The sequence below is a fragment of the Osmerus eperlanus genome, chromosome 7, assembly GCF_963692335.1.
Source record: "Osmerus eperlanus chromosome 7, fOsmEpe2.1, whole genome shotgun sequence".
NCBI classification, from domain to species: Eukaryota; Metazoa; Chordata; class Actinopteri; order Osmeriformes; family Osmeridae; genus Osmerus; species Osmerus eperlanus.
The window spans coordinates 2,096,880-2,119,435 of record NC_085024.1 but is presented as its reverse complement, the minus strand read 5'-3'; the positions used below and the strand labels follow the sequence as shown (position 1 = coordinate 2,119,435).

The 22,556-nt window shown below is 49.7% G+C and overlaps 1 protein-coding gene across 6 annotated transcripts; it reads left to right on the top strand.

Annotated features, from left to right (window-relative positions):
* The first annotated feature begins 1,110 nt into the window (after positions 1-1,110).
* Positions 1,111-19,990, top strand: thrap3a (thyroid hormone receptor associated protein 3a). 6 transcript variants are annotated; one of them, XM_062466448.1, is made up of 11 exons: positions 1,111-1,556; positions 8,531-8,693; positions 12,393-13,289; positions 13,625-14,356; positions 14,488-14,642; positions 14,857-14,968; positions 15,698-15,782; positions 16,636-16,823; positions 17,640-17,820; positions 18,016-18,174; positions 19,706-19,990. In XM_062466448.1, the coding sequence occupies exons 2-11, from the start codon at positions 8,578-8,580 to the stop codon at positions 19,979-19,981; spliced, it is 2,901 nt and encodes a 966-aa protein (XP_062322432.1). In that variant the 5' UTR covers positions 1,111-1,556; positions 8,531-8,577; the 3' UTR covers positions 19,982-19,990. The 6 variants fall into 6 exon arrangements, with proteins under 6 accessions (XP_062322432.1, XP_062322431.1, XP_062322436.1 ...); XM_062466447.1 differs by having other exon boundaries at positions 1,112-1,556; positions 18,013-18,174; XM_062466452.1 differs by having other exon boundaries at positions 1,113-1,556; positions 18,013-18,178; positions 19,736-19,874.
* Positions 19,991-22,556: the final 2,566 nt, after the last annotated feature.

The following is a 22,556-nucleotide window of genomic DNA, read 5'->3' as shown; positions in this document are numbered from 1 at the left end:
CGAGGCCAGACTCTCTGTACAAATGCAATGTTTGAGAGTCTGGTTAGGACCAGGCTACTGATAAGGTGGACAGGCCGACGAAGTTCCGCATATTTGGCCTTCCGTGTAGTGATAGAAATAAAACAGAAACAGAAATAACCCTAACCCTATTGCCTTTGATGTGGTTAGGTTTCATCAAAACTTTTGGTATTCGCTCACCATCCTGCAGGGCCGTAATCATAATATATTCAATATTCAAATCCAATATTCAAATCTGATCAAAATGTCCCCCCAAATATATTGATATAAAAATAGAAATAAAATATAAATGTGCAACGCTATGACAGGCAACCACGCACGCTGTCCGAAATTATCATTAAAAAATTGTAATAACTAAACCAAAAAAAGAAGGAAAGGAAATCTCCGCAGATTTCGTCCCCCCCAATGTTGACTCCAAGACGGCCTTGCAATGGCCTGTATTTCATTGTTTGGAAATCGATAGTGTCTGAAAGGCTGTTATCACTGAGTCAACCCTGAACTGTACCTGCACGATTAATGATTTAAGACAAAAGTATGTTAACCTCTGACTGGAGGTTATGATGTTCATATGTTTACAGTGATAGGCCTACACACTAGTTGTGTTCATCATGTCTTCTTTCGCATTTATTATCCCATGGGGAATGTATTTTATGTATTATCGACTGTTAAGACTCATAAAATGGATTATTGATCTCAGCCACAGTGACTAGCCTGTAAGATGTCTTCTGTCATGATGTTATTTCTTCCTACTGACTGATACGACCTCGCAGATGTACAAACATTTGCTTTGCAAATACAAAGCTCAAGGTAGCCTACTGTCAACGTAACTCCGCGTGGGCTGTCGGTTCACCAGTTGGTTCACAGGCAGCTTGCCAGTTGATAAATGATCTGTTTAGTCCACAGTCCATGACCCAGTGTCACTGTATCACTCGATTTATCATAGTTAGAGTTATTGGTATTTCTGCCTGCTTTCTGCACCACATTTACCAGCGGACCGCCATGCCCTAGTAAACCATTGTGGCTGAACTGTCTCCGGGATAAGATATCCTGTGGCGAAAGCCTATACTCTTCTCATTAGACAGAAATTAAACATTCGAAACCTAAACGGGTTAGCTACATGTGTTGATTGCCTTGATAAACTGGTGTGTTTGGGCTGGAGAGGAACGAGGAACGGAATTGGACAGTACGTGCTCTGTTTGTCACACCCCCTCGGTTCAAAGTGAAGCCTTCCCCATCAGAGAGAGGGACCTACACAGCTGTACGATACAGTAGCGCGCTGCATTTGAGAACCCGGTCAAATGAAACCGCATTGAATTCACTGTTCTTGTACGCAGTGTGCTTTGGCACTGTGGCCAAACTGCAAAACGAAACTGATAGAAAGGCTCGCTTTAAGTTCTTTTATTTTGTTTTTTGCCTGGATTGCTCCCAATTCTTCGAAAGCATTTTGTCAGCGACACTGACAGCAACGGAGCTCGCGGTCACCAAAGCTGTGATCCGTCCTCAGCCGCAGGAGAATTGCGACAATAATCTGGAACTAGGTAAGATCCCATATCTGCCACAATTTAGCTTTGCATAATGAAATGCCTGCATCGATTATGTCTCACAATATGCAAGTCGGTAAACTGTTTTGTCAAAATTGTCGTGGAGCACGACAGACAGCATCAGGCAGGTCAGTGAGAGGGTGTACGGATAGGGGGGCCCACTCCCCACTTGTGGCTCGTATAGCTGTCTACATTACGAGCCACAAGACGCCTTTAAGGTGAACCACACTGCCAGTGTAACATCCTGGTACTTAATGATACATCCCGGTAAACCAATTGTCCCCACAGAATCCCGCAGGTAATTAGAAGGGTGTAGTCTGGGCGCGCGGTAGAGCTTCCAATAAAAGGTATAACAATGACGATGGACTTCCACTTTAGATTTTTTCGCAGCAGCATATTTGAAAATGTTACGAGAGTAGGCTAATCTTTAAGTGAACACAGGAGAAGGAGAATATGAGAAACAGGAGAATGTGAGAATTCCTCAGAGTCAACAGTAACAGTAACATTCGGTGTAGGCTACGATGTCCCCAGTATGTCGCTGTATCTCTCAGGGAGGGAAGGCGGTCTCTCCACCCCTCACAGCATTCACACTTTAGGGCAACTCCCTCCCTTTACACTCAATGAGAAAAAAAGGTCACCTGCATTACTGTAAGAATCAACACTCTCCACACAGCAGGTCACACAGATGTCCCTGCTAGCATGCTATGCTGCCTGTGAGCTGAAGGGAAGAAGGATAGCCTTGCTGTTCACAACAGACTAAAATAGAAAGGACCTTTAACTGATGAGCAGCCTCTCGATGCTTGTGGAGTTCCCACAAACGCAGCGTTGACAGAAAGTTGAGATGCGTGTCCGCACGATTTGAGGATGCCACTGTAAGGGTCTCTCTAGGACCACAGGTCACCAGGGTGGAGGGGGGGGGGTGGAGAGGGGGGGGGTCCGCTCCTCTGTCTGGAGATGTACGCCGTGTTAGACAGTTTCAAGGACAAGGACATCATTTGAAGTGATCCGTGTGATGAAATCTCTCCCTCTACACCGCTGAGTCTGACACACTGATGGCGCCAGTCAGAGTATAACCAGTCATCCAATCATTCTCTAGGACCAGTACTGAAGCAGTCATCCAGTCATTCTCTAGGACCAGTACTGAAGCAGGTCCTGTACTGAACCAGTCATCCAGTCATTCTCTAGGACCAGTACTGAAGCAGTCATCCAGTCATTCTCTAGGTGCTGTACTTAAGCAGGACCAGTACTGAAGCAGTCATCCAGTCATTCTCTAGGTGCTGTACTTAAGCAGGACCAGTACTGAAGCAGTCATCCAGTCATTCTCTATTTGCTGTACTTAAGCAGGTCCTGTACTGAAGCTGTCATGTAGTCATTCTCTAGGTGCTGTACTTAAGCAGGTCCTGTACTGAAGCTGTCATCCAGTCATTCTCTAGGACCAGTACTGAAGCAGGTCCTGTACTGAACCAGTCATCCAGTCATTCTCTAGGACCAGTACTGAAGCAGTCATCCATTCATTCTCTAGGACCAGTACTGAAGCAGTCATCCAGTCATTCTCTAGGTGCTGTACTTAAGCAGGACCAGTACTGAAGCAGTCATCCAGTCATTCTCTAGGTGCTGTACTTAAGCAGGACCAGTACTGAAGCAGTCATCCAGTCATTCTCTATTTGCTGTACTTAAGCAGGTCCTGTACTGAAGCTGTCATCCAGTCATTCTCTAGGTGCTGTACTTAAGCAGGTCCTGTACTGAAGCTGTCATCCAGTCATTCTCTAGGACCAGTACTGAAGCAGGTCCTGTACTGAACCAGTCATCCAGTCATTCTCTAGGACCAGTACTGAAGCAGTCATCCATTCATTCTCTAGGACCAGTACTGAAGCAGTCATCCAGTCATTCTCTAGGTGCTGTACTTAAGCAGGACCAGTACTGAAGCAGTCATCCAGTCATTCTCTAGGTGCTGTACTTAAGCAGGACCAGTACTGAAGCTGTCATCCAGTCATTCTCTAGGTGCTGTACTTAAGCAGGTCCTGTACTGAAGCTGTCGTCCAGTCATTCTCTAGGTGCTGTACTTAAGCAGGTCCTGTACTGAAGCAGTCATCCAGTCATTTTCTAGGTGCTGTACTTAAGCAGGTCCTGTACTGAAGCAGTCGTTATTCCTCCTTAGTTCAGCAGTTCTCTGTCAGTGGCTCTGCTAGCCATGAGCCGCCTCCATAAGTACCGTCTCCAGGGACGACTCTGACATGTTTGATTCCATTTTGGTGACCACAGACGATACCAGTGGCAGTTGCACTGGCTTTTCCTGTGGCGTGTGTGTGTGTGTGTGTGTGTGTGTGTGTGTGTGTGGGGGGGGGGGGGGGGGTTCTGAGTGGGTCTCATAGCAGCTGGCCTCTGCAGACTCACTGATAGAGCAGTTGATTGAGTGGTGTGTGTGTGTATGTGTGTGTGTGTGTGTGTGTGTGTGTGTAAACTCAGGCTCAGTGGATCCAGTTTCCCCTGTCATTGTTTCTCATCACTGTTGACCTGAAGGGAAGCAGGTGATGGGATCAGCTGTGCCATCTACTCCCAGGGGCGTCGTGTGTGTGTGTGACTGTGTGAACAGTGTGTGTGTGTGACTGTGTGAACAGTGTGTGTGTGTGACTGTGTGAACAGTGTGTGTGTGTGACTGTGTGAACAGTGTGTGTGTGTGACTGTGTGAACAGTGTGTGACTGTGTGAACAGTGTGTGTGCGTGTTTGTGTGTGTGACTGTGTGAACAGTGTGTGTGTGTGACTGTGTGAACAGTGTGTGTGCGTGTTTGTGTGTGTGACTGTGTGAACAGTGTGTGTGTGTGACTGAGTGAACAGTGTGTGTGCGTGTTTGTGTGTGTGACTGTGTGAACAGTGTGTGTGTGCGTGTGTGTGTGTGTGTGTAAAGAGAGTGTGTGTGTCTTTGAAGAGTGTGTGCGTGTGAAGGGTGTGTATGAAGTGCATGTGTCTGTGATGTGTGTGTACGTGTGTATGTGAAGAGGCGTATGTGTGTGTTTAAAGAGAGTGTGTGTCTGTGATGTGTGTGTGTATGTGTCAGGGGAGTTGAATGATTAGACAACATGTTTTTCACTGCCTGTTTTAGATGTTAAATCCCTCTGATTAGTACACCCACCCAGGGCCAGCTGCAATGGTTATCAATCTGGACTTCAGTCATTTAAAAGGACCCCACTCCACACACACACACACACACACGCACACACACACGCACACACACACACACGCACGCACGCACGCACACACACACACACACACACACACACACAACCTTTCACCAACATTTAGTTTCCACTATGATAACAATGCTCATATGCCTGGTTGTCTTGAAAAGAACAACCATCACAGGCTGTTGATCTCCAGTCTGAACAGCATATTGTGTCTGTTGCTCACTCGTATAAACTGATCTCATGTTTGGTTTCTGTCAGGCTGGTTTCAGAGCCTCTGAAAGAATTATTCTGAGTCATGAAACCAACTTGGGGAAAGAAACCCTGAGCAGATGTGGTGATGGTGGGTGAAGTCCCAAAAGTGACCAATTCAGTTGTGTGAAACATTACTCCAAGCAGTGGATTTGGTGTTATCCAGTCAGGGGAACAGACTTGGAAGGCTTCAGTCAGTCAGTTTACAGTGTTGTAATCCCATTTCTCCAAAAGGATTTCAGTTCCTTTCTTTATTTTTCCCAAATGTAGTGAAAGGGCACCTCTGAATGCAGACGATGAAATGTGCTCTGTAAGCAGAAAGAGCTTGTCTGTTCAGTCCTACAGGAAATTATATATTACAAGCCAATGACAACAAAACACTGTCATGAATACAGACAGAGCTTCACAGAGGAGGAGGGGGAGGGGGAGGACGGAGAGGGGAAGGGGGAGGGGGAGGAGGGAGAGGGGAGTAGAAGGGAAAGAGGAGGAGAAAGAAAAGGGATACATTCAAAGCTAGTAGCAGTGATCCAGAGAGGGGCCAGCATATGTAGCTGTTGTCCGTCCCAGTGGATACTCTGCCGTCTCTTCCTGGCCAGGGGCCAAACACACCAAGCAGAAACCAGCCATCTCACCTTTTGGAAAGAAGCTGGAAGATGGAGACCTCATTGCGGCCGGGATCATATGATTAGTCATTCTTAAAACATCACCATCAATCCCCAGAAGAATCATGTTTCTCCTCCTGGGGACCTTGTAACGCAGGCAAGACATACCTGGAGTTGGTGAGGAAGTTGTGCAACCTGTCTGGTCTAATCTTGACCAAGTTGCTAATTTATTTATATGCTTAAATAACAAATGCAAGCATGTCATCATTGTTCTGCTAAACCAGACTTAACCATACACCATGTTAATGCAGTCAACAGCACCAAGAAAACAATGCATTTGAGGAAACTTCTTCTAAACTTCCTCTATGTTGAATAGGAAATATATTTTGGTTTGACAGTACCCATTGTTAACACTACCATACCGCATGTTTCTGATCTAGTGGGATGTCACAGTGTAGGAGGGCTGTGTGGGGGGTGTCACAGTGTAGGAGGGCTGTGTGTGGGGTGTCACAGTGCAGGAGGGCTGTGTGGGGGGTGTCACAGTGTAGGAGGGCTGTGTGTGGGGTGTCACAGTGCAGGAGGGCTGTGTGTGGGGTGTCACAGTGTAGGAGGGCTGTGTGTGGGGTGTCACAGTGCAGGAGGGCTGTGTGGGGGGTGTCACAGTGTAGGAGGGCTGTGTGTGGGGTGTCACAGTGCAGGAGGGCTGTGTGGGGGGTGTCACAGTGTAGGAGGGCTGTGTGTGGGGTGTCACAGTGTAGGAGGGCTGTGTGTGGGGTGTCACAGTGTAGGAGGGCTGTGTGTGGGGTGTCACAGTGCAGGAGGGCTGTGTGTGGGGTGTCACAGTGTAGGAGGGCTGTGTGTGAGGTGTCACAGTGCAGGAGGGCTGTGTGTGGGGTGTCACAGTGTATGAGGGCTGTGTGTGGGGTGTCACAGTGCAGGAGGGCTGTATGTGGGGTGTCACAGTGCAGGAGGGCTGTGTGTGGGGTGTCACAGTGTAGGAGGGCTGTGTGTGAGGTGTCACAGTGTAGGAGGGCTGTGTGTGGGGTGTCACAGTGCAGGAGGGCTGTGTGTGGGGTTTCACAGTGCAGGAGGGCTGTGTGTGGGTTGTCATAGTGTAGGAGGGCTGTGTGTGGGGTGTCACAGTGCAGGAGGGCTGTGTGGGGTGGCACAGTGCAGGAGGGCTGTGTGTGGGGTGTCACAGTGTAGGAGGGCTGTGTGTGAGGTGTCACAGTGTAGGAGGGCTGTGTGTGGGGTTTCACAGTGCAGGAGGGCTGTGTGTGGGGTGTCACAGTGCAGGAGGGCTGTGTGTGGGGTGTCATAGTGTAGGAGGGCTGTGTGTGGGGTGTCACAGTGTAGGAGGGCTGTGTGTGGGGTGTCACAGTGCAGGAGGGCTGTGTGTGGGGTGTCACAGTGCAGGAGGGCTGTGTGTGGGGTGTCACAGTGCAGGAGGGCTGTGTGTGGGGTGTCACAGTGTAGGAGGGCTGTGTGTGGGGTGTCACAGTGTAGGAGGGCTGTGTGTGGGGTGTCACAGTGCAGGAGGGCTGTGTGTGAGGTGTCACAGTGTAGGAGGGCTGTGTGTGGGGTGTCACAGTGCAGGAGGGCTGTGTGTGGGGTGTCACAGTGTAGGAGGGCTGTGTGTGGGGTGTCACAGTGTAGGAGGGCTGTGTGTGGGGTGTCACAGTGCAGGAGGGCTGTGTGTGGGGTGTCACAGTGCAGGAGGGCTGTGTGTGGGGTGTCACAGTGCAGGAGGGCTGTGTGTGGGGTGTCACAGTGCAGGAGGGCTGTGTGTGGGGTGTCACAGTGTAGGAGGGCTGTGTGTGGGGTGTCACAGTGCAGGAGGGCTGTGTGTGAGGTGTCACAGTGTAGGAGGGCTGTGTGTGGGGTGTCACAGTGTAGGAGGGCTGTGTGTGGGGTGTCACAGTGTAGGAGGGCTGTGTGTGAGGTGTCACAGTGTAGGAGGGCTGTGTGTGGGCTGTCACAGTGCAGGAGGGCTGTGTGTGGGGTGTCACAGTGTAGGAGGGCTGTGTGTGAGGTGTCACAGTGTAGGAGGGCTGTGTGTGAGGTGTCACAGTGCAGGAGGGCTGTGTGGGGTGTCACAGTGTAGGAGGGCTGTGTGTGGGGTGTCACAGTGCAGGAAGGCTGTGTGTGAGGTTTGAAGACTGGAGTCAAAGCTGTTTCATGACTGTTTCATGACTTGTGTCAGGACGGTTTGAAGAGTGGAGTCAAAGCTGTTTCATGACTGTTTCATGACTAGTGTAAAGACATGACTAGTGTCAGGATGGTCTGAAGACTGGAGTCAAAGCTGTTTCATGAATGGAGCATGACTGTTTAAGGACTGTTTTCCCCCCTGTTCAAAGCAACCCCCATTAGCCATTACTGTGCTAGTGTGACTGAGTGGCAGGCTAGCTGAGTCTAGCAGGTGACCAGGGTCTGTTTCATCCCAGGAGGACTGCCCTGCACCACCACACACCAGCCAGTGTAACAGGACCCCTTGGTGGCTTACCAGGGATGTTTGTTGAGTCAATAGCCAAATATTGAGTCTCTAGTGAGGATCAAGTTACATGACAAGGGAGTCAGGTGGCTGAGCGGTGAGGGAATCGGGCTAGTAATCCGAAGGTTGCCAGTTCGCTTCCCGGTCATGCCAACTGACGTTGTGTCCTTGGGCAAGGCACTTCACCCTACTTGCCTTGGGGGAATGTCCCTGTACTTACTGTAAGTCGCTCTGGATAAGAGCGTCTGCTAAATGACTAAATGTAAATGTAAATGACGAGGAGACATGCAAATGAAGCCACTTCCTGCACCTGCTTCATCCTCACCACTGGTCCTGTTCCCGAGCACCTGGGCTGTCCTGTCTGGCGCCAACCTCTCTGAGCGCACACACACACACACACAACCTCAACCTGAGCCGTGTCTGATCTGGGTGTGTTTGTCTGACAGGCTGTTCTTCTGAGATCTTCTGAGATCTTTTGAGGTCTTCTGCAGCGATGTCCAAGACGACCAGATCAGCCTCGTGCTCCCGGTCCAGGTCCAGGTCCCGCTCACCGACCCGATCCCGATCCCGAAGCCGATCCAGATCCCGATCAAGGAAACGACGATACAGGTATATCCCCTCTCTGTCTCTCTGTCTCACCTGGGGAGAGACCAGGACAGGTTCTCTCTGTCTCTCTGTCTCACCTGGGGAGAGACCAGGACAGGGTCTCTCTGTCTCACCTGGGGAAACACCAGGACACTGTCTCTCAGTCTCACCTGTCCTCACCTTGGGGCGAGAGACACCAGGATGTGAACTAAGTTTCTGAAAAAACACTTTCAGTTGTTTGCTGTGAAGCATCACAGCCAATCACGACCACACACAGCTCCTTAGAACATCACAGCCAATCACGACCACACACAGCTCCTTAGAACATGACACCCTTCCGTAACCTATTAAACCAAGTCCCTGTTGAAAAGAGAGAGAGATTTTGTAGCAAACAACCAAAGACACGGGGGACACCTTTTTGAGTGTGGTTATTTCTGTCTCGGGGGAGGGTGCACGGAAAGCAATAAACACCCGGGCAACATTCTCCACATCACTCTGCCAGACCTGGGCAGCTGAAACAAGATAAGGCTCTCTAACTGAGTCTTGACAGGTACTCAGCAGGCAGATAGGAAGGAGGGACTCGGCTCTAACGAAGGTTGTTCCCATGAGGAGGGAGTCAGGGAAGAATACCAGGTTTCCTCAGTCAGAGGGCCTCCTCTGGTTGTTTGTGTAGATATAGGCTGAGTGTGGACCAGGGGACATCCCTTTGCAACACACCCAGACCTGTTGCATCAGCGTCGTAAATCAGGTTTTTCTCCCGGGCGAAACCCCAGCCATTGTAAATAGCTAACGGCGGCTTTAAATCTTCACATAGTTCTTCGCACGGCAAAACGTGCAGCAGACGGTGCCTTCTCATTCATCTGTGTCTCAGAGATACATATGAGCTCCCTGAAGCGCTCCGGTTACCTTTTGTCGTTTTATTTTTGTGTGAACGCTTTGTCTTGAATGGAGAAGGCAGGATGGGGAGGATAAGGAGGACAGGAAGGGAGTCGTGGAGCACGTTTTTTCAATTTCCTGTCTCCGCAACCATGTCTTTCCTGTGCTTTATGGAGTCAGGGCCTCAGAAAAACTGGCCCATGCCCATAGCAGGAGTTATGACAGAATTCCTGGTGGATGCGGGTCCTGACCAAGCTCTGGGGCAGCTTAACCAGAGGAAATTGATGAGTGTATTTAAGCAGCTGGTACACGTTTTCGATTTTTTTGCGTTATTGTGATATTGGGGTTTACGAAGCATCGGAGAGGCTTTTAAGAAACCTGCAGCCGTCAGCGTGGCATGCCTGCTCCTGCTATCGTCTCGTGGCACATAGAAGGACATTCCTGGCTTATCTGTGGGCTGCGAGGCAAGACACATTTGCAAGTGAAAGTGTGGTTTGAGTGTGATGTCACTTCCAGCCCTTGTTGTCTGTGAAGTCTGTTCATGGGGCAGGATTTCCAGGGAGTGGCACTAGAGGGCAGTTCAGCGTGAGAACTGCTAAATTTGAGAACAGAATGGATCCGGAATAGTATGAAGCGTGCCCTCAGACGTGCAGTAGTATGACAGTAGTATGGCAGTAGTATGGCGGTAGTATGGCAGTAGTATGGCTGTAGTATGGCAGTAGTATGGCTGTAGTATGGCTGTAGTATGGCGGTAGTATGGCGGTAGTATGGCGGTAGTATGGCAGTAGTATGGCAGTAGTATGGCGGTAGTATGGCGGTAGTATGGCGGTAGTATGGCGGTAGTATGGCGGTAGTATGGCGGTAGTATGACGGTAGTATGGCATGCTAGAATTACATCTACCGTAAAATCATGTAACTAAACACAGTAGCCATTCCATCCCAACTCTGCTTGTACCCGTGTTCGCCCTCGTCTGACTGAGTCTGCTCTTCTAGCCTGGCCACAGAGAGAGCTGGCCAGCCCACATCATTGTATAGTGCCCTCCTCCTAAGCCCCTCCCCCTTGCCACCCCAGCTCACCCCCCAACACCCCCCTCTATCTCCCCCCTCCACCCAATGCCCCGCTCCTCGCTCACCCCCCACACAACTCCCCCCTTACACACCCTCCCCCCTCCCTCGCTCCGAAGGGGTTTAGAGCAGAAATGTTTCCCATCTGGCCATGTGACCAGCTCTTTCCAGCAGCAGCTCTGTGATGCGGAGCCCCTCTCGTCTCCAGCGCTCAGTGTGTGTGTGTTGCTGCAAGCACGCCGTCTCCACCTCGCGCTCCACATCCCGATGAGAAAACACACCCGGTGAGTACCCGGGTGGGGGGATTGAATTCACGACAGCGAGCCGTGCTGTCCTGGACGGCTTGTTGGAGTGCGTCTGGTGGACGTCTGGTTGACATTCAGAGTCAACCAGTTGTGGCTCTGTGAAGTCTTGTCGTGGCGGTCGTGGTGTTGCTGCGTGGTTGCAGATCTATGTCGCTATGGAGATCTTGACTTTGAAATGTGAGCAGTTAGCCGTCCTGATTTACAAACACACTAAATGTGTAGTATTCACAGTTTCTTCCATGTTAAAAACAGTCAGCTGTGGGTTCCATTGTCCTTCAAAGAGACTCTCTGAACTATCAGTAAATATGCTTTAAATGGCGTGAGCAGAAATGTTGGTCCAAGTATCGTAACAGTTGGAAAGATAGTTTAGAATGTGGAGATTTTGTCCTGAAGCCATAGAGGCTGAAGCCAGTTTGCTGTGTGACTGTGTGAGCTGTGCTGCAGCGCCTCCGTGTGGACAAAGACAGCCTTGCAGCCTTGTGCTGATGCCAGGCCTCGGTAGGCCTGCTTTCTCACTCCGCTCCTTACAGCCTTAATCACGGCGCTTAAACACAGTCAGCCTCCTCTTGATGTATTTATCATATGCGTGTTGGAAGAACTTGATGTTCTATACAGAAACCTCCTGTAAATGAATGAATGAACATCTGGAAAGTGGTTCCTGAAATAACTACAAGGTTACAGGCTCGTTACGAGCTAACAAATGGTTCTACAACATACTTGTTTCAGATATAACACAATGTGACAGCTGAAAATACTTTCTGTGACGTAATTGAAGGACATTTGGATATTTGTACTCTTACATTTACATTTATTCATTTAGCAGACACTTTTATCCAAAGTGACTTACAAGAAAGAGCTTTACACAAAGTGTATAAGTCAATGATCATAAACAACAAGATGCATACATTGTGAAAAGCAAATAAGTGCCAATGGGTAGAACAAGAAGAGCATGTAGTTAAACAAATTGACAACATGAACCTCGAAAGTGCTAGAGTGTACCTGGAGGAAAGCAAGCAACAATAATATAATTCACAGCGAGTACAAGTAGTTAAATCAGCTACAACTAATCAACAAGTGCAACAAGTCCCTCAATAAGTGTCATTGTGTTCCTGGAGGAAATAAACTAACATCTGATCCAACAAATCTTTCTTAAGTACCGTTGTACTCCCGGAAACTCTTGATAAACATGTCCCCTTTTCTCTGTCCCTTGTTCTGCCTCTCTCTCTCTCTCTCTCTCTCTCTCTCTCTCTCTCTCTCTCTCTCTCTCTCTCTCTCTCTCTCTCTCTCTCTCTCTCCCCTCTCCTCTCTCTCTCTCTCTCTCTATCTCTCTTTCTCTCTATTTCTCCCTCCCCCCTCTCCTCTGTCTCTCTTTCTCTATCTCTCCTTCCCCCTCTTTACTCTCTGTCTTTGTCTCTCTTTCTCTCTCCTCTGTCTCTTTTATTCTCTCTCTCTCTCTGCCCCCCCCCCCCCCCCCCAGCTCCAGGTCTCGCTCCAGGTCTCGTTCTCCTCACGGCCAGGGCCGGAACCCCCCCAGGGAGTACCAGAACAACCGGGGGTTCCGTGGGTTCCACCGCGGGTTCCGCAGGCCGTACTACTTCCGCGGCCGTGGGCGGGGCTTTTTCCCGCGCGGGCGCTACCAGCGTGGCAGCGGGGGCGGTGGATACAACAACAACTACCGTCCCAACGGCTGGCAGAACTACAGACAGCACCCCCAGCAGAACCAGAACCAGCACCAGCAGTACTACCCTCACAGCCCCAGGAGAGGGCGCTCTCGCAGCCCTAAGAAGCGCTCGGGGAGCCCTCGCTCCCACAGCCACTCAGACCGCTCCTCCTCGCCCCGGTCCAGGCACCGCTCCCCCTCCTCCTCCTCCTCCTCGTCACGTTCCTCCTCCCCCAGGCGGAAGTCTGCGGGCGGGGCGGGCCGGCTGAATGCCAGGGATGTGAGGGAGGAGGAGAGGGAGGCCTCCAAGGAGGGTCAGAAGGGAGGAGGAGGCGGGGGAGGTGAGGAGGCCGCTCCGCTCACAGGGGGTGCTGGGGGGGCCGAGGAGGCTGAGGAGGGAGCTAGCGCTAACGGTAACGCTAAGGCTAACAAGGCCGTGGGCAGGTGGCAGGGTCTGACCGACTACAGCACCAGCCCCAGGAGAGAGGGCTCTCTGTTCCCAGCTGCCACGCCTGGCCAGGCCCCCCCGGCCCAGGCCCCCCCGGCCCAAGCCCCCCCGGCCCAGGCCCCCCAGGCCAGCCCCCCTCCCCACAGCTCTGGTGATGCTGGAAACGGGGGCCCCTCCTCCAGGAGCCCCTTGTTCTCTGGCTTCGGCTTCTTCTCCAAAGAGGACAGCCTGGCAGACAAGGAAGCCATCTCGTCTGCCTTCAAAAAGTAAGACCCCGGAGCCCCGGTAACGTACAGGATAAGTGTATGTGCCATGTAGGCTGAAGCCTTACCCCAGCAGTCTGGGTTCAAATCCTGCCTGGGCCCTTTGCTGCATGTCTTCCCTTTTCTCTCCCTGCCTTTCCTGTCACACTTTACTTAAAACTGTCCCATAAAGCATGGAAAATACCCAAAGAAGTAAGCCTATCCCATCCAGGAAGTTGACCTCCTGGTTTAGAAACAGGTCGTTTTGGTAACATCTTAGATCCAGGTGCTTGTTGCTTATGGATGAAAGTGGATCTCCAGGGTGCCCTTGAAAACATTCCCTCCTTGTCTTTGTCCAGGTTTTTGGAAGAACACAATAATAAGAAAAAGCTCCAGTCGGCCTTGGAGAACGGCCGGGAGAAAGGGCCGAACGGCGTGGAGGCGGAGCCGGGGAAGGGGACCGGCAAGCCCCCCGAGGCGTCTGTCCCGCGAGCCCTCAGAGCCGCTGGCGAGGCGCAGAGAGAGCGCAGGTATGAGAGGGAGGCCAGCGAGACCAGCGAGGCTGGTGTGTATCTCAGCAGCTTCCTGAAAGACTCTCCCTTCCTCTGCGAGGACGAGGAGAGGGAGGAGAGGGAGGAGAGGGCACCCAAACCCCGCCCCAAACAGCCCCGCCAGGACGCCAGGCCAAACGAGGACGCCGGGCCGAGGGGCAGGGCGACGCGCTCGGCCCGCCAGCTGTTCGAGGAGCGTTTCGGCCAATGGGAGGAGCTGGCGTATGCGCCGGCCGCCAGAGACGATGACCTCGAGGCTGAGGGTCACACGGGCAGGAAGCAGGAGGCGGCTATAGCTGCCGTGCTGGCCCAGAGAAAACAGGCGGCCATGTTTTCTGGCTGCCCCTCCCCCGAGAAAGGGAGCAGGGCTAGGAGGAAGGAGAGGGCTGTGTCCAGCCCCTCGCCCTCCCCCTCGCCTCCCCCCAGGAGGAACTCTGACAGGGAAAAGTTCCTGCTCAGGGGGGACTCACCCCCAAGGGCTTCTGGGAAAAAAGGAGAGTTCTGTGTGAGAATGGACGGCCTCAGGGAAGGCATTGCCAGGTGAGCAGGGGTCAGAGGTCGTTCAGACAACACAAGCTTGCGCATGAAGCAGAAACGCCTTGTTATTTGTCCTTGTTTTTTGGCGAGAGCTGAGCGCTGCAGCCTTACTGACGTGGCGGTTGTGTCCTCAGCTCCTCCAAGGCGGTGTTGGGCGAGCGGCGTGCGTGTCGTGACCTGGGGCTGCTCTCAGAGCAGGAGGGCTTCTGCACCTCCCTCCGTCACGCTCACAGGAGCCCCGCCGAGCTGTACGCCCAGCACATCGTTACCATCGTCCATCGCATCAGAGGTGAGCTCTCTCTGCGCAGAACACACACACCCGTGCTTATCGGCAAACTACACACACAAACACACCTGCTTCTCTGAAAACGATACACGCCGACTCCTGTCTGCAGAGAACACACACACACCAGCCTCAGCATGAAAGTCCTGTGAGCGAACATCCAATCAGCTGTGTCCGCGCTGCGCTGCTCACCTGAAGTGCTGGATGTTTCCCCTCACAGCACAGCACTTCTCCTCGTCAGAAATGACCCTCAACGAGAGGTTTGCCATGTACCAGAGGAGAGCAGAGGAGAAGGAGATGGATAAGCCAAGGAAGAGTCCAGAGATACACAGGTAGAGATGGACGAGCGACCTTCTCATCCACACACTCTTCTGGTGACAAGAAGGATGGGTATAGCTCAGTGGTAGAGCATGGGGATGGGTATAGCTCAGTGGTAGAGCATGGGGATGGGTATAGCTCAGTGGTAGAGCATGGGGATGGGTATAGCTCAGTGGTAGAGCATGGGGATGGGTATAGCTCAGTGGTAGAACATGGGGATGGGTATAGCTCAGTGGTAGAGCATGGAGATGGGTATAGCTCAGTGGTAGAACATGGGGATGGGTATAGCTCAGTGGTAGAGCATGGGGATGGGTATAGCTCAGTGGTAGAACATGGGGATGGGTATGGCTCAGTGGTAGAACATGGGGATGGGTATAGCTCAGTGGTAGAGCATGGGGATGGGTATAGCTCAGTGGTAGAGCATGGGGATGGGTATAGCTCAGTGGTAGAACATTTAACTGCAGATCAAAAGGTCACAGGTTTAAATTCCCCCTCTGAACATTGCTTTAAATTAAAGCATCTGTGAAATTAATTAATGTATTATTAATGATTAAAATAGCTTGCTGGGGACTGTTGCGAATGCTTTGCTGTTGATCTGGTTCATTCTGGTGGTTCTTGTTACAGAGGTACAATCGCTCGGTCCCTGAATGCATTCATGTCCCTTCCTCATGTTCACCGTGCCGCCAGGGGAACATCCCGTCTGGAACCTTTTCCTCATTTTCTCTGTGTTTCATCTCTTTCAGGAGAATTGATGTTTCTCCGAGTGCTTTTAAGAAACAGTCTCACCTCTCTGAGCGGATGAGAAACTCCGAGGACGGCAGTTACAAGGTGACTGAACGTTTTGAAATAATCAAGTATGTTGGAACAGACAGACACCACAGAGAGCGAGCGAGCGAGCGAGGCAGCTGCCTGTTAGACGGCCCCCCTCTCTCTCTCCCCCCCTCTCTCTCTCTGAGCCCCTGTGGTACTCCGAGGGAGGGGCGTAAGGAATAGCAGAGCAGAACGAGGCACATTCAGTTTCTTGTGTGTTGTAAACGCCCCTCCACGTTTGGGCTTTGGGTTATTCTGTGACTGCCCGAGGCCCAGAGACAGGGCTGACACACGGAAAGCCTCCCTGTTGCTCCTGTGTTCAAAGGAAATATCATAGTAAGTATTCTTCTTCGACAGATTTGGAAAGCTAAACACAAAAAAAGTTGTTGTCTGTAGACGGTCCTGTAAGTGACGTTCTTACTCGAACACCTTCTGAGGGCTCTGTACACATTAACATCACACCCGCCCGTTATCTTTTGCGCATGGAAATAGTATCTCCTTCACAGGATACATGACTGCAATCCTAACGAGGGGCCGTTAAACCAGCATGATTGAGAATGTGTCATTACATATTAAACTGTTTTTCGTAGCTTATTATATTATGTCAACGTTTGTCCTAAAAGTCCATGGATTATAGACAGACCAGATTAAGAGATGCACCTAGACAACCTTCCAGGATGGTCACCCCAGTGCCAGACAGAATATCACAGTGTCTAATCGACAGCCAGTGTGTTGGGACGTGGTTGGTTTAGCCTCCCAGCCCACTCCCATACAGTGTCTGAGGGGTGTGTGACATCTGACTGAAAGAAGCTACGGGCTAACCCCACCCCTCTCTGCGGCCCTGTGTTTTGTTTCCACTCTACCTGCTCAGAACCACGGCAGAGCGACCAGGAGCGACTCCAACGACCTCCGGCTGGATATTGAGCGCCGTAAAAAGCACCCCACCCAGGAGCAGGACTGTAAACGGGGAGGAAGGGGGCGGAGGGAGGAGGGCGACTCTCCTGACTCTGGGAGAGAGCAGTTGGCTGAGAAGTCGTCCAGACACCGAAAGAAATCAAAGTATGTCCCTGCAGCAGGTCCAAGCTTCACAGTGACCTCTGAGTGGAAGTGTGTAGCTTTAGTACAGCAGGTCCAAGCTTCACAGTGACCTCTGAGTGGAAGTGTGTAGCTTTAGTACAGCAGGTCCAAGTTTCACAGTGACCTCTGAGTGGAAGTGTGTAGCTTTAGTACAGCAGGTCCAAGTTTCACAGTGACCTCTGAGTGGAAGTGTGTAGCTTTAGTACAGCAGGTCCAAGTTTCACAGTGACCTCTGAGTGGAAGTGTGTAGCTTTAGTACAGCAGGTGAGATACATGATCACTCACTCGGAACACAGTTTATAAAAGTGATAGTTGTTTTTACCCCCCTCCTCCTGCCTCCTTGTTATCTGTTCCTGCTCCCCTTCCACCCCCACCCCCATCCCTCCATCCCTCCACCCCTCCACCCCATCCCTCCACCCCATCCCTCCATCCCTCCATCCCTCCACCCCTCCACCCCATCCCTCCACCCCTCCACCCCATCCCTCCATCCCTCCACCCCTCCACCCCATCCCTCCACCCCTCCACCCCTCCACCCCCATCCCTCCACCCCCATCCCTCCATCCCTCCACCCCCATCCCTCCATCCCTCCACCCCTCCACCCCATCCCTCCACCCCTCCACCCCATCCCTCCATCCCTCCACCCCATCCCTCCACCCCTCCACCCCCATCCCTCCACCCCCATCCCTCCATCCCTCCACCCCCACCCCTCCACCCCCATCCCTCCATCCCTCCACCCCCATCCCTCCATCCCTCCACCCCCATCCCTCCACCCCCATCCCTCAACCCCTCCCCTTCTAGGAAATGTAAGAAGAAGCATTCTCGCTCCTCCTCCTCCTCTTCATCTGACTCCGAGGGGGAGGCTGGAGTGGTGTTCCCCCAGGAGGAGGCCCCCCCTAGAGAGGAGGGCTTCAACAGGGCTCGTCTGGGGCCCCGGGACGCAGGGGGCCCCGTGGAGAGGGGGCAGCCGCGCGGAGGATTTGTAAGTGTAGTCATGGTTACCGCACACGTCCATGGCGCCGTTGACACGGCAATGCTTGTTTGTTTGTATTTAAATTTCGAATATGAAGGCTGGCCTTTGGGAAAATACATTCGGGAACGTTTGTCCGTTTACAAACTGACCTCCAGTGGGCTTGGAGGATCTGTAATCACGCTGATGTTGTCGTGTTCCCAGCAGCTCAGAATAAGAGGCCGAGGCTGGAACCGAGGGAACTACCAGGGGAACCACCAGGGGAACCACCAGGGGAACGGAGGGGTCCCCTCAAACGTGCCCCCACACGCCAACAACGAGGACTGGGACCCCGAGTTCACCCCCAAGAGCAGGAAGTACTACCTGGTAGGTTGGTACCCTGCTTTAATCACCCTCTTTCCTCCCCCGTCTGATCATCATCCATATTCCCTTATTATAGACCATCATCCATATTCCCTTATTGTAGACCATCATCCATATTCCCTTATTGTAGACCATCATCCATATTCCCTTATTGTAGACCATCATCCATATTCCCTTATTATAGACCATCATCCATATTCCCTTATTGTAGACCATCATCCATATTCCCTTATTGTAGACCATCATCCATATTCCCTTATTGTAGACCATCATCCATATTCCCTTATTGTAGACCATCATCCATATTCCCTTATTGTAGACCATCATCCATATTCCCTTATTGTAGACCATCATCCATATTCCCTTATTGTAGACCATCATCCATATTCCCTTATTGTAGACCATCATCCATATTCCCTTATTGTAGACCATCATCCATATTCCCTTATTGTAGACCATCATCCATATTCCCTTATTGTAGACCATCATCCATATTCCCTTATTATAGACCATCATCCATATTCCCTTATTGTAGACCATCATCCATATTCCCTTATTGTAGACCATCATCCATATTCCCTTATTATAGACCATCATCCATATTCCCTTATTATAGACCATCATCCATATTCCCTTATTGTAGACCATCATCCATATTCCCTTATTGTAGACCATCATCCATATTCCCTTATTGTAGACCATCATCCATATTCCCTTATTATAGACCATCATCCATATTCCCTTATTGTAGACCATCATCCATATTCCCTTATTGTAGACCATCATCCATATTCCCTTATTGTAGACCATCATCCATATTCCCTTATTGTAGACCATCATCCATATTCCCTTATTGTAGACCATCATCCATATTCCCTTATTGTAGACCATCATCCATATTCCCTTATTGTAGACCATCATCCATATTCCCTTATTGTAGACCATCATCCATATTCCCTTATTGTAGACCATCATCCATATTCCCTTATTATAGACCATCATCCATATTCCCTTATTGTAGACCATCATCCATATTCCCTTATTGTAGACCATCATCCATATTCCCTTATTATAGACCATCATCCATATTCCCTTATTATAGACCATCATCCATATTCCCTTATTGTAGACCATCATCCATATTCCCTTATTGTAGACCATCATCCATATTCCCTTATTATAGACCATCATCCATATTCCCTTATTGTAGACCATCATCCATATTCCCTTATTGTAGACCATCATCCATATTCCCTTATTATAGACCATCATCCATATTCCCTTATTATAGACCATCATCCATATTCCCTTATTGTAGACCATCATCCATATTCCCTTATTCTAGACCATCATCCATATTCCCTTATTGTAGACCATCATCCATATTCCCTTATTGTAGACCATCATCCATATTCCCTTATTGTAGACCATCATCCATATTCCCTTATTGTAGACCATCATCCATATTCCCTTATTGTAGACCATCATCCATATTCCCTTATTGTAGACCATCATCCATATTCCCTTATTATAGACCACAGCTCTCCTCATCTCTCCTCCTCAGCATGACGACAGGGACGAGGAAGGGAACAGGAGGTGGTTCGACAACCGGGGGCGAGGACGGGGTTACTTCCCCCGCGCGAGAGGCCGTTTCCTGGTCCGGAAAGGTCCGCCGGGCACCAGCAGCAACGGGAGTCCCCGCTGGAGCCACGACAAGTTCCTGGGGACCAGGGAGGTGGGGCAGGAGGAGGGGGGGCAGGACCACAAAGAGGGGGGGCAGGAGGGGGTTATGGACACCTCTGAGCAGTGAGGGGGGGCAGGAGGGGGGGGCAGGAGGCGGAGGGCTGTTCCTCTCCTCTTGCCCCTGGGCCCCCAGCTGGGGTTGTTGTGTGGGGTCTTCTGCCAGAGCTGTGGTAGAGGACTGGGAAATTACGTGTGCCTTAGACGAGTGTAAACATCTTACAGACCCGCAGTAGCAGTTAACACAAGATGTTGAGGCCAAAAAGGAGGAGTATAATACCAGAGGAGAGGAGAGAGACAGGTGTTTTATCTGGAGTGAAGCGTAGTGCGCCATCACAGATGGCTGGGTCAGCTGATGGATTCTTCTGTCAGACTTTTTTAAGATAAAAAAAACTAAAATAAAACAAAAACATACATGACAGCTTCGTTTTTCTTTTTTGCCTCCTCGTCACATCAGCGTTTTCTGTCCTTTAGTGTCCCACAGGAAGACACAGTCTGAGCATGGGACCAAACAGGGAGGGGTCAGGGGTAGTGTTCTGCACACCTTCACAGAGGCTGGTAGCTCAGTAGACACGAAAACTAAAACATCCTTTTTCACAGAGACTGCTGACTGGAAGTCCACATATCTGCATGGTCTGCGCAGAATCAAATAGGAAAAAAAAGGGCTTTTGGAATCAGACTGTACCCAGATTTTAATACTGTAGCTTATTCCTTTTCTAGCATTATCTCACACTTAAGACTTCTCACAGTACTTTGATATGTACATTAGTCGGTGACACTTCAGATCCAGCTGATCGTAATAAGTGTTATTTAATAGGTTATAACACCCTAATAAGATGCTTATTAACATTCATATGTGTTGATAAGGGTACATAGGTTTTGATAATAATAGTAGGGGTTAGGGTTTGGGTTAGTGTTATCATAAGATTAGGTAAGCATGAGTTTATAATAAGATCCTTATAAGATGCTCATTAACATTAGTATGTGTTAATAAGACTTGTAAATGTGCTAAGACCTTCTCACCTCTTAACTGATGCTTATTACAAGCATCTGGATATGAAGTGTTACCCAGTAGTCTATATTCAAGGGTCTATATTTTCCCTGATATACTTATTTTAAAAGCATTATTTTACTTTTGTCAATAATGCCGACATTTTTGTGATGCGAATAGCAAACAGTGATCAAATCAGTTCATTGCAAATTCAGCATTTTGGTGTAATTTTCTTTAATTACTGTTTTTTTTTTCTCTTTGCTGTCTTTAATGAAAGGTACATTTTTATGTGGTAGGCTTGCAACTCACAGCCTGACTTGCCAGATGGCTTGTTACACAGAACCATCTGGGAAGTTGTACTTGGGACACTATTTTGGAAAAGGGCGGGCACTTTCAAAGAATCCTTGGCAGGTGATTGGATGAACCATTTGTCTATCACGGTCTATCACAGGCTAACTTCAGCTACCCCCGTAGCTGCCAGTAGTTCCTCAGAGGACGCTGGGTCCCACTGTGGGTCAGACAGATGAGCTGGACCTTGGCAGGATGGATTCTCGTGCGGTCCTGATCTCGCTGATCCAGCTGTATCGCAAGGCCGTACAACTCAGTCAGTCTTTGATAGAAAATAGAGATGAAGGTTCAAATTTATGGAATATTTGATGTGTCTAAAAGCATAGTTTTTAAAGTAGATTTTTATATATATATATATATTGTTGCACTATCTGGAATGATTAGTCTTGCTGTGGGGTTGCACTGCTTAACTTGTACAGTATACATGTGATTTACCAATTCATGTTCAGTTTAATTGTGGTTGAAGAGACTTTTTTGAATGTTTCCTTTTACAAAGCCTTTTTCTCAGATTTTAAATTAAAATGCGGATTATGATTCATATCTGAGTGTGTTCAGTTTGTTACGACATAAAATGTATGTATACAGTACACACACAATATCGATACAATATATAAATAATGTATGTGAGGCCCTCTGTGACATGCTTGCGTGTAAAAAGGGCTATACAAATAAATTTGATTTGATAAATAAATGTTCATAAATGTTTATAAATATATATATATACTGTGTGTGTGTGTGTAAGTCTCTGATGAAGGGGTATGATGGTATGTTTGGCACTTAATTAGATGGAGGTCCAATCACATTGCAGCTGTATAGTCATGAAGAACTTTGACCTGTTGCTCAACCTGACATTAGTATGACACTACCCCCGGCTCTCTGCCTCCATACCCCTCCTCCCATCCTGCAAGGTTACGCAATTCCTTTATCTGCACTGGCCTGTTCCTACATATCAGGGGTTTTCATGTTCAGTCAAGCACATTCATTTCTGTCATGTAAGACTCAGTCTTTCAGTGGCCTGCAATGGGTTTCCTCAGCTGAACAATTCCCAAACACATACATGCTTTAGTTCAAAATCCTGATAACATCCACTTTAGTGTCTGTTTGAAATGATTCGTCACTCCTGTTTTGACAGTGTTCTTCCATTGGAAACCTGTTCCACCTGTTAGCCCTCTCTCTTTCTTCACCCTTTCTCATTATCGCTCTATCTTCTCTCTCTCTTCTTTCCTTTCTCTCTCTGTCTTCCCCTTCTCTCTCTCTCTCTCTCTCTCTCTCTCTCTCTCTCTCTCTCTCTCTCTCTCTCTCTCTC